At 55.2% G+C, this 11,483-nt stretch overlaps 1 protein-coding gene across 1 annotated transcript in view; it reads right to left on the reverse strand.

Annotated features, from left to right (window-relative positions):
- LOC140395882 (tumor necrosis factor receptor superfamily member 12A-like) overlaps positions 1-10,600 on the reverse strand; it is a 51,472-nt gene extending 40,872 nt beyond the window's left edge. The window contains exon 1 of the mRNA XM_072483953.1: positions 10,424-10,600. Within this exon, the coding sequence (XP_072340054.1) occupies positions 10,424-10,538 (115 nt within the window). The 5' untranslated portion in view covers positions 10,539-10,600. The remainder of the gene's footprint in view (positions 1-10,423) is intronic.
- Between the last annotated feature and the right edge of the window lie 883 nt (positions 10,601-11,483).

Here is an 11,483-nt window from a genome sequence, read left to right on the forward strand (position 1 = left end):
CCCCTCCCATCCCCGCACCCCCTCCCATTCGCCCTCCCTCCCATCCCCCACCCCTCCCATCCCCCCCTCCCTCCCATCCCCCCACCCCTCCCTCCCATCCCCCCACCCCTCCCATCCCCCCACCCCCTCCCTCCCACAATCCTCCGTCCCATCCCCCCACCCCTCCCATCCCCCCACCCCCTCCCTCCCACAATCCTCCCTCCCATCCCCCCTCCCTCCCATCCTCCCTCCCATCCCCCACCCCTCCCATCCCCGCCCCTCCCATCCCCCCACCCCTCCCATCCCCGTCCCTCCCATCCCCCCACCCCTCCCATCCCCCCACCCCCTCCCTCCCACAATCCTCCCTCCAATCCCACCACCCCTCCCATCACCCCACCACTCCCATCCCCCTACCCCCTCCCCATCCCCCACCCCCTCCCATCCCCACTCCCTCCAATCCCCCCAACTCTCCCATACCCTCCCACCCATCCCTCCCCCACCCCTCCCTCCCATCCCCTCACCCCTCCCTCCCATCCTCACCCCCTCCCGTCCCATCCCATCCCCCTATCCCCTCCCATCCCCCCCTCCCATCCACCCACCCCTCCCATCCACCCATCCCCCTACCCCCTCCTAACCCGCCCTCCCATCCCCCCAACTCTCCCATCCCCCTACCCCCTCCCATCCCCCCCACCCCCTCCCATCCCCCCACCCCTCCCAGCCCTCCACCCCTCCCATTCCCCCACCCCGCCCATCCCCCCTCCTATCCCCCTCCATCCCTCCCCTCCCTCCCATCCCCCCACCCCTCCCATCTCCCCACCCCCTCCCATCCCCCAAACCCCTCCCATCCCCCTCCCCCACCCCCTCGCCTCCCCCCACCCCTTCCCATCCCCCCACCACTCCCAACCCCCTCCCATCCGTCCTCCCCCCACCCCTCCCATCCCCCCTCCCTCCCATCCCCCAACCCTCCCACCCGTCCCTCCCACACACCTGCCTCCCATCCCCCCACCCCTCCCTCCCATCCTCCTATCCCCCCTACATCCCCCCACCCCCACCCATCCTCCCGTCCCATCCCTCTTTAACAGGGGGTCCCTGACAGAGAGACTCCCTCTTTAACAGTGGTCCCTAACGGAGAGACTCCCTCTTTAACAGGGTCCCTGATGGAGAGACTCCCTCTTTAACAGGGTCCCTGACAGAGAGACCCCCTCTTTAACAGGGGTCCCTGACGGAGAGACTCCCTCTTTAACAGGGTCCCTGATGGAGAGACTCCCTCTTTAACAGGGTCCCTGACAGAGAGACCCCCTCTTTAACAGGGGTCCCTGACAGAGAGACTCCCTCTTTAACAGGGGTCCCTGACGGAGAGACTCCCTCTTTAACAGGGGTCCCTGACGGAGAGACTCCCTCTTTAACAGGGGTCCCTGACGGAGAGACTCCCTCTTTAACAGGGGTCCCGGACGGAGAGACTTCCTCTTTAACAGGGGTCCCTGACGGAGAGACTCCCTCTTTAACAGGGGTCCCTGACGGAGAGACTCCCTCTTTAACAGGGGTCCCTGACGGAGAGACTCCCTCTTTAACAGGGGTACCTGACGGAGAGACTCCCTCTTTGACAGGGGTCCCTGACTGAGAGACTCCCTCTTTAACAGGGGTCCCTGACGTAGAGACTCCCTCTTTAACAGGGGTCCCAGACGGAGAGACTCCCTCTTTAACAGGGTCCCTGACGGAGAGACTCCCTCTTTAACAATATAAAAATAATCTTTACAAGTAGGCTTACATTAACACTGCAATGAAGTTACTGTGAAAAGCCCCTAGTCGCCTCATTCCGGCGCCTGTTCGGGTACACTGAGGGAGAATTCAAAATGTCCAATTCACCTGACAGCACGGGTGGGATTCTCTGGCACCCCCCACCGGGCCGGAGAATCGGCAGGGGGGCGGCGTGAATCCCGCTGCCCCGCCGCCGACTGCCGAATTCTCCGGTGCCGGTTCTTTGGCGGGAGCGAGAATCACGCCGGTCGAGGGCCATTGACAGCGCCTCCCCCCCACCCCCCCCCCCCCCCCCCCACCCCGGTGATGGGCCGAGTGGCCGCCCGTTTCCGGTCGGACCCGTCGGCGTAAATTACACGAGGTTCTTACCGGCGGGACCTGGCTCTGCGGGCGGCCTGCGGAGTCCTCTGGGGGGAGCGCGGGGGGGGGGGGGGGGGGCACGGTGGCCTGGCCCGCGATCGAGGCCCACCGACCCGTGCGGCGGGAGCACTCTATCCCTCCGCGCCGGCCGACGCGAAGCTCCGCCATGGCCGGCGATTGGAACCCCCTGCACGTGCGCTGGGATCACGCTGGATCCTCCTGGCGCTCGCACGCAGGCGCCGACTCGCGCCGGCCGGCGGAGGCCCTTCAGCCCCTCCAGCGCCAGCCTAGCCCCCGAAGGAGCGGAGGATTCCACACCTTCCGGGCGGCCTGACGCCGGAGCGAGTCACGCCACTCCTCGGCGTCGGGGCCGCCCGCCCCGCTGGTTACCGGAGGATCCCGGCCCACGTCTTTCGGGGTGGGTGGAGGCCGGAGTACCCGGAGGGAACCCACCTAGACATGGGCAGAACGCCCAGTCTTCGCACAGGCAGTGACCCAAGCCAGGAAGCGGACCTGGGACCAACAATGCTAACCACTCCGCTCCCGCGCCGCCCGACGGGGAGACTCCGGGCGGGAGGGTTTTACTCCGGCGTCGGCGCCCGTTCCGGGACCCAATTCTGCGGCCTACGTCGCTCCAGCTGCCGATCCCGACCTGATCCTGGCACGAACGAGCGGCGGACAAATGGCGCAGGACTACCGGAGCCGGCACGGCGGAATGGAGGCCGGGGGCAGAGAGGCCAGCCTGCCGATTGGTGGGTCCCGGTCGCGGGCCAGGACACGGAGACCCCCCCCCCCCCCGGGGTCGGACTCTGACCCGGCGGGGGGGTCGGAGAATTCCGCCCTCTTTTAACAATTTCCTGACAGCTGGGTTGGGGCTGACAGAGTTTCTCAGTTATTCAGACGCAGTAACCTCGAGGTGAAGAACAGTCTGACAGTCTGGCCACAAGTTACATTGGGCAAGGTTAGCTGGTGGTGAGAGGCTCAACATTAAAGAATAGGAAATGGCTGAGATGCCTGTCTCGCACTCCCAGACAGAGAGCAGCAAATACATTCAGAGCGATTCAAATCTATTTATCAACAAACACAGGGTTCGATACAGAATAAATCTCCCTCTACACTGTCCCCATCAAACACTCCCAGGACAGGTACAGCACGGGGTTAGATACAGAGTAAAGCTCCCGCTACACTGTCCCAATCAAACACTCCCAGGACAGGTTCAGCACGGGGTTAGATACAGAGTAAAGCTCCCTCTACACTGTCCCCATGAAACACTCCCAGGACAGGTACAGCACAGGGTTAGATACAGAGTAAAGCTCCCTCTACACTGTCCCCATCAAACACTCCCAGGACAGGTTCAGCACGGGGTTAGATACAGAGTAAAGCTCCCTCTACACTGTCCCCATCAAACACTCCCAGGACAGGTACAGCACGGAGTTAGATACACAGTAACGCCCCCTCTACACTGTCCCCATCAAACACTCCCAGGACAGGTACAGCACGGAGTTAGATACAGAGTAAAGCTGCCTCTACACTGTCCCCATCAAACACTCCCAGGACAGCTACAGCACGGGGTTAGATACAGAGTAAAGCTCCCTCTACACTGTCCCCATCAAACACTCCCAGGACAGGTACAGCACGGGGTTAGATACTGAGTAAAGGTCCCTCTACACTGTCCCCATCAAACACTCCCAGGACAGGTACAGCACGGTGTTAGATACAGAGTAAAGCTCCATCTACACTGGCCCCATCAAACATTCCCAGGACATGTACAGCACGGGGTTAGATACTGAGTAAAGCTCCCTCTACACTGTCCCCATCAAACACTCCCAGGACAGGTACAGCACGGGGTTAGATACAGAGTAAAGGTCCCTCTACACTGGCCTCATCAAACACTCCCAGGACAGGTACAGCACGGGGTTAGATACAGAGTAAAGCTCCCTCTACACTGTCCCCATCCAACACTCCCAGGACAGGTAAAGCACGGGGTTAGATACAGAGTAAAGCTCCCTCTACACTGTCCCCATCAAACACTCCCAGGACAGATACAGCACAGGGTTAGATACAGAGTAAATCTCCCTCTACAATGTCCCCATCAAACACTCCCAGGACAGGTACAGCACAGGGTTAGATACAGAGTAAATCTCCCTCTACAATGTCCCCATCAAACACTCCCAGGACAGGTACAGCACGGGGTTAGATACAGATGAAAGCTCCCTCTACAATGTCCCCATCAAACACTCCCAGGACAGGTACAGCACGGGGTTAGATACAGAGTAAAGCTCCCTCTACACTGTCCCCATCAAACACTCCCAGGACAGGTACAGCACGGAGTTAGATACAGAGTAAAGCTTCCTCTACACTGTCCCCATCCAACACTCCCAGGACAGGTAAAGCACGGGGTTAGATACAGAGTAAAGCTCCCTCTACACTGTCCCCATCAAACACTCCCCGGACAGGTACAGCACGGAGTTAGATACAGAGTAAAGCTCCCTCTACACTGTCCCCATCCAACACTCCCAGGACAGGTACAGCACGGGGTTAGATACAGAGTAAAGCTCCCTCTACACTGTCCCCATCAAACTCGCGCAGGACAGGTACAGCACGGGGTTAGATACAGAGTAAAGCTCCCTCTACACTGTCCCCATCAAACTCGCGCAGGACAGGTACAGCACGGGGTGAGATACAGAGTAAAGCTCCCTCTACACTGTCCCCATCAAGCACTCCCAGGACAGGTACAGCACGGGGTTAGATACAGAGTAAAGCTCCCTCTACACTGTCCCCATCAAACACTCCCAGGACAGGTACAGCAAGGAGTTAGATACAGAGTAAAGCTCCCTCTACACTGTCCCCATCAAACACTCCCAGGACAGGTACAGCACGGAGTTAGATACAGAGTAAAGCTCCCTCTACACTGTCCCCATTAAACACTCCCAGGACAGGTACAGCACGGGGTTAGATACAGAGTAAAGCTCCCTCTACACTGTCCCCATCAAACACTCCCAGGACAGGTACAGCACGGGGTAAGATACAGAGTAAGGCTCCCTCTACACTGTCCCCATCAAACACTCCCAGGACAGGTACAGCACGGGGTAAGATACAGAGTAAGGCTCCCTCTACACTGTCCCCATCAAACTCGCCCAGGACAGGTACAGCACGGGGTTAGATACAGAGTAAAGCTCCCTCTACACTGTCCCCATCAAACACTCCCCGGACAGGTACAGCACAGAGTTAGATACAGAGTAAAGCTCCCTCTACACTGTCCCCATCAAACACACCCAGGACAGGTACAGCACGGGGTTAGATACAGAGTAAAGCTCCCTCTACACTGTCCCCATCAAACACTCCCAGGACAGGTACAGCACAGGGTAAGATACAGAGTAAGGCTCCCTCTACACTGTCCCCATCAAACTCGCGCAGGACAGGTACAGCACGGGGTTAGATACAGAGTAAAGCTCCCTCTACACTGTCCCCATCAAACACTCCCAGGACAGGTACAGCAAGGAGTTAGATACAGAGTAAAGCTCCCTCTACACTGTCCCTATCAAACACTCCCAGGACAGGTACAGCACGGAGTTAGATACAGAGTAAAGCTCCCTCTACACTGTCCCCATCAAACACTCCCAGGACAGGTACAGCACGGGATTAGATACAGAGTAAAGCTCCCTCTACACTGTCCCCATCAAACACTCCCAGGACAGGCACAGCACGGGGTTAGATACAGAGTAAAGCTCCCTCTACACTGTCCCCATCAAACATTCCCAGGACAGGTACAGCACGGGGTTAGATACAGAGTAAATCTCCCTCTACACTGTCCCCATCAAACATTCCCAGGACAGGCACAGCACGGGGTTAGATACAGAGTAAAGCTCCCTCTACACTGTCCCCATCAAACACTCCCAGGACAGGTACAGCACGGGGTTAGATACAGAGTAAAGCTCCCTCTACACTGTCCCCATCAAGCACTCCCAGGACAGGCACAGCACGGGGTTAGATACAGAGTAAAGCTCCCTCTACACTGTCCCCATCAAACACTCCCAGGACAGGTACAGATTGGGGTAAGATACAGAGTAAGGCTCCCTCTACACTGTCCCCATCAAACACTCCCAGGACAGGTACAGCATGGGGTTAGATACAGAGTAAAGCTTCCTCTACACTGTCCCCATCAAACACTCCCAGGACAGGTACAGCACGGAGTTAGATACAGAGTAAAGCTCCCACTACACTTTCCCCATCAAACACTCCCAGGACAGGTACAGCACAGGGTTAGATACAGAGTAAAGCTCCCACTACACTGTCCCCATCAAACACTCCCAGGACAGGTACAGCACGGAGTTAGATACAGAGTAAAGCTCCCTCTACACTGTCCCCATCAAACATTCCCAGGACAGGTACAGCACGGGGTTAGATACAGAGTTAAGCTCCCTCTACACTGTCCCCATCAATCACTCCCAGGACAGGTACAGCACGGGGTTAGATACAGAGTAAAGCTCCCTCTACACTGTCCCCATCAAACACTCCCAGGACAGGGACAGCACGGGGTTAGATACAGAGTAAAGCTCCCTCTACACTGTCCCCATCAAACACTCCCAGGACAGGGACAGCACGGGGTTAGATACAGAGTAAAGCTCCCTCTACACTGTCCCCATCAAACACTCCCAGGACAGGGACAGCACGGGGTTAGATACAGAGTAAAGCTCCCTCTACACTGTCCCCAGCAAACACTCCCAGGACAGGTACAGCACGGGGTTAGATACAGAGTAAAGCTCCATCTACACTGTCCCCATCAAACACTCCCAGGACAGGTCCAGCACGGGGTTAGATACAGAGTAAAGCTCCCTCGACACTGTCCCCATCAAACACTCCCAGGACAGGTTCAGCACGGGGTTAGATACAGAGTAAAGCTCCCTCGACACTGTCCCCATCAAACACTCCCAGGACAGGTACAGCACGGGGTTAGATACAGAGTAAAGCTCCCTCGACACTGTCCCCATCAAACACTCCCAGGACAGGTACAGCACGGGGTTAGATACAGAGTAAAGCTCCATCTACACTGTCCCCATCAAACACTCCCAGGACAGGTACAGCACGGGGTTAGATACAGAGTAAAGCTCCCTCGACACTGTCCCCATCAAACACTCCCAGGACAGGTACAGCACGGGGTTAGATACTGGGATTAAGCTCCCTCTATGTTTACAGGTCGATTTGTTTGTGATTGAATTTGTTTTCTTGGGGTTCTGTGTGCTCTCTGTGTCGTGACTGAAGGAGCCTTTGCCGAGGCAGTGGGAGCTCCTGTGACCCTCACTCTGCTGCCTGGCGTTGCAGCCACTCGGGAATCCACTCGTCCTGCCAGCTGTCAGCTTTCCTCAATGGGCTAGGCCCTAAACTGGAGCCCACCCAAATAGAGAGAGCCGGAAAGAGACAGAGGGAGAGAGAGAGGGAGACAGAGAAAGAGAGAAGCAGAGAGAGAGAGAGAGAAACGGATAGAGATACAGAGAGAGAGATAGACCGAGATTGACAGTGAGAGAGACTGAGAGAGAGAGACAGGCAGAGAGGCTGAGAGGGAGAGAGGTAGCAAGAGAGAGAGGGAGACGCAGAGAGAGAGACAGAGAGATAGAGACAAAGAGAGAGAGACAAAGAGAGAGAGAGGGAGACAAAAAGAGAGACAAAGAGAGAGAGGGACAGAGAGAGTGTGTCAGAGAGAGAGAGAGTGACAGGCAGATTGGCAGATAGAGAGAGACAATGAGAGATAGAGAAAGCCAGAAACAGAGTGAGATAGAGAGGGAGAAAAGCAGAGAGAGCGGGACAGAGAGATGAGGGAGAGTTGTGGATCTCGCAGCCCCACAGTGCACAATGTTGCTCTGGACCAGGCACAGTTGTGTCGAGAGCTACAACTGGCCTCTTTCCCCAGTGAGGGGGGAGAGGGGAGAGGAGGTAGAGGGAATGAGTTGGGGAGGGGGTGGGTGCTGGGGTATTTGGGAATGGGATTACAGAGGGTCTCAGTGGGGTATTTGGGAATGAGTTTACAGAGGGAGCTCAGTGGGGTATTTGGGAATGAGTTTACAGAGGGAGCTCAGTGGGGTATTTGGGAATGAGTTTACAGAGGGAGCTCAGTGGGGTATTTGGAAATGGGATTACAGAGGGTCTCAGTGGGGTATTTGGAAATGGGATTACAGAGGGAGCTCAGTGGGGTATTTGGAAATGGGATTACAGAGGGAGCTCAGTGGGGTATTTGGGAATGAGTTTACAGAGGGAGCTCAGTGGGGTATTTGGGAATGAGTTTACAGAGGGAGCTCAGTGGGGTATTTGGGAATGGGATTACAGAGGGTCTCAGTGGGGTATTTGGAAATGGGATTACAGAGGGAGCTCAGTGGGGTATTTGGGAATGGGATTACAGAGGGAGCTCAGTGGGGTATTTGGGAATGAGTTTACAGAGGGAGCTCAGTGGGGTATTTGGGAATGAGTTTACAGAGGGAGCTCAGTGGGGTATTTGGGAATGAGTTTACAGAGGGAGCTCAGTGGGGTATTTGGGAATGAGTTTACAGAGGGAGCTCAGTGGGGTATTTGGAAATGGGATTACAGAGGGAGCTCAGTGGGGTATTTGGGAATGAGTTTACAGAGGGAGCTCAGTGGGGTATTTGGGAATGAGTTTACAGAGGGAGCTCAGTGGGGTATTTGGAAATGGGATTACAGAGGGAGCTCAGTGGGGTATTTGGGAATGGGATTACAGAGGGTCTCAGTGGGGTATTTGGAAATGGGATTACAGAGGGAGCTCAGTGGGGTATTTGGGAATGAGTTTACAGAGGGAGCTCAGTGGGGTATTTGGAAATGGGATTACAGAGGGAGCTCAGTGGGGTATTTGGGAATGAGTTTACAGAGGGAGCTCAGTGGGGTATTTGGGAATGAGTTTACAGAGGGAGCTCAGTGGGGTATTTGGAAATGGGATTACAGAGGGAGCTCAGTGGGGTATTTGGGAATGGGATTACAGAGGGAGCTCAGTGGGGTATTTGGGAATGGGATTACAGAGGGAGCTCAGTGGGGTATTTGGGTTCCGGATTACAGAGGGAGCTCAGTGGGGTATTTGGGAATGGGATTACAGAGGGAGCTCAGTGGGGTATTTGGGAATGGGATTACAGAGGAAGCTCAGTGGGGTATTTGGGTTCCGGATTACAGAGGGAGCTCAGTGGGGTATTTGGGAATGAGTTTACAGAGGGAGCTCAGTGGGGTATTTGGGAATGGGATTACAGAGGGTCTCAGTGGGGTATTTGGGAATGAGTTTACAGAGGGAGCTCAGTGGGGTATTTGGGAATGAGTTTACAGAGGGAGCTCAGTGGGGTATTTGGGAATGAGTTTACAGAGGGAGCTCAGTGGGGTATTTGGGAATGAGTTTACAGAGGGAGCTCAGTGGGGTATTTGGGAATGAGTTTACAGAGGGAGCTCAGTGGGGTATTTGGGAATGAGTTTACAGAGGGAGCTCAGTGGGGTATTTGGAAATGGGATTACAGAGGGAGCTCAGTGGGGTATTTGGGTTCCGGATTACAGAGGGAGCTCAGTGGGGTATTTGGAAATGGGATTACAGAGGGAGCTCAGTGGGGTATTTGGGTTCCGGATTACAGAGGGAGCTCAGTGGGGTATTTGGGAATGAGTTTACAGAGGGAGCTCAGTGGGGTATTTGGAAATGGGATTACAGAGGGAGCTCAGTGGGGTATTTGGAAATGAGTTTACAGAGGGAGCTCAGTGGGGTATTTGGAAATGGGATTACAGAGGGAGCTCAGTGGGGTATTTGGGTTCCGGATTACAGAGGGAGCTCAGTGGGGTATTTGGAAATGGGATTACAGAGGGAGCTCAGTGGGGTATTTGGGTTCCGGATTACAGAGGGAGCTCAGTGGGGTATTTGGGAATGAGTTTACAGAGGGAGCTCAGTGGGGTATTTGGGTTCCGGATTACAGAGGGAGCTCAGTGGGGTATTTGGAAATGGGATTACAGAGGGAGCTCAGTGGGGTATTTGGGAATGAGTTTACAGAGGGAGCTCAGTGGGGTATTTGGGAATGAGTTTACAGAGGGTCTCAGTGGGGTATTTGGAAATGGGATTACAGAGGGAGCTCAGTGGGGTATTTGGGAATGAGTTTACAGAGGGAGCTCAGTGGGGTATTTGGAAATGGGATTACAGAGGGAGCTCAGTGGGGTATTTGGAAATGGGATTACAGAGGGAGCTCAGTGGGGTATTTGGGTTCCGGATTACAGAGGGAGCTCAGTGGGGTATTTGGAAATGGGATTACAGAGGGAGCTCAGTGGGGTATTTGTGTTCCGGATTACAGAGGAAGCTCACCCGCATTCAGAGCGATTGTCCGGTCCGCATCTTCCTGGATCTGGGCTCGAACCAGCATTGCTGCCTGTAAGAGCAGCAGGAAGGAGCAGAGCCTTGGCATTGCCCCGCACTGCATGCTGCCGGCTCTCGATCCTCTTCACACTGACCCTGACAGAGAGGCGATTGCAAACTACCAGCCCCTCAGCCCACAGTGACTCAGTCTTCATTCCTCACACTGTGAACTCTGCAGTCAGAGTGACTCACACACTAACAGCAGACTGGCTGCTCGTCTGATTAACCCTCAGACAGCCAGTCCTGTGTGTGTCTGTGTGAGTGTCAATGTGTATGTGGGGGTGATTGTGAGTGTGTGTGGGTGATTGTGTCAGTGTGAGTGTGAGTCAGTCAGTGTGAATGAGTGTGTTTGGGTGATTGTGTCAGTGTGAGTCAGTGTGAATGAGTGTGTGGCAGTGTGAGTGAGTGTGGCAGTGTGAGTGAGTGTGGCAGTGTGAGTGAGTGTGTGTCAGTGTGAGTGAGTGTGTGTCAGTGTGAGTGAGTGAGTCAGGGTGAGTGAGTGAGTTTCAGTGTGAGTGAGCGAGTGTGTGTCAGTGTGTGTGTGTCAGTGTGAGTGAGTGAGTGAGAGTGTCAGTGTGAGTGTGTGTCAGTGTGTGTATGAGTGTGAATGAATGTGTGTGGGTGATTGTGTCAGTGTGAGTGAGTGAGTCAGTCAAAATGAGTGTGTGTCAGTTTAAGTCAGTTATCAGTGTGAATGAGTGTGTGTGGGGGTGAGTGTGTGTGTGAGTGTGTCAGTGTGAGTGAGTTTGCCAGTCTGAGTGAGTGAGTGAGTGTGTCAATGTGAGTGAATGTGAATGAGTGTGTGTATGAGGATGACTGTGTGTGTGCGTAAGTGTGGCAGTGAGTGTGAGTGAGCGTGTCAGTGTGTGAGTGTGTGAATGTGTGTGTGAGTGTGTGTGTGTGTGAGTGTGGCAGTGTGAGTGTGTCAGTGTGAGTGAGTGAATGTGTGTGAGTGAGGGGGCAAGGGTTGTGTGTGAGTGAGGGGGGGGGGGCAGTCCTGTGTGTGTGA

This window comes from Scyliorhinus torazame, chromosome 19 (genome assembly GCF_047496885.1).
Source record: "Scyliorhinus torazame isolate Kashiwa2021f chromosome 19, sScyTor2.1, whole genome shotgun sequence".
In the NCBI taxonomy this organism is placed as follows: domain Eukaryota; kingdom Metazoa; phylum Chordata; class Chondrichthyes; order Carcharhiniformes; family Scyliorhinidae; genus Scyliorhinus; species Scyliorhinus torazame.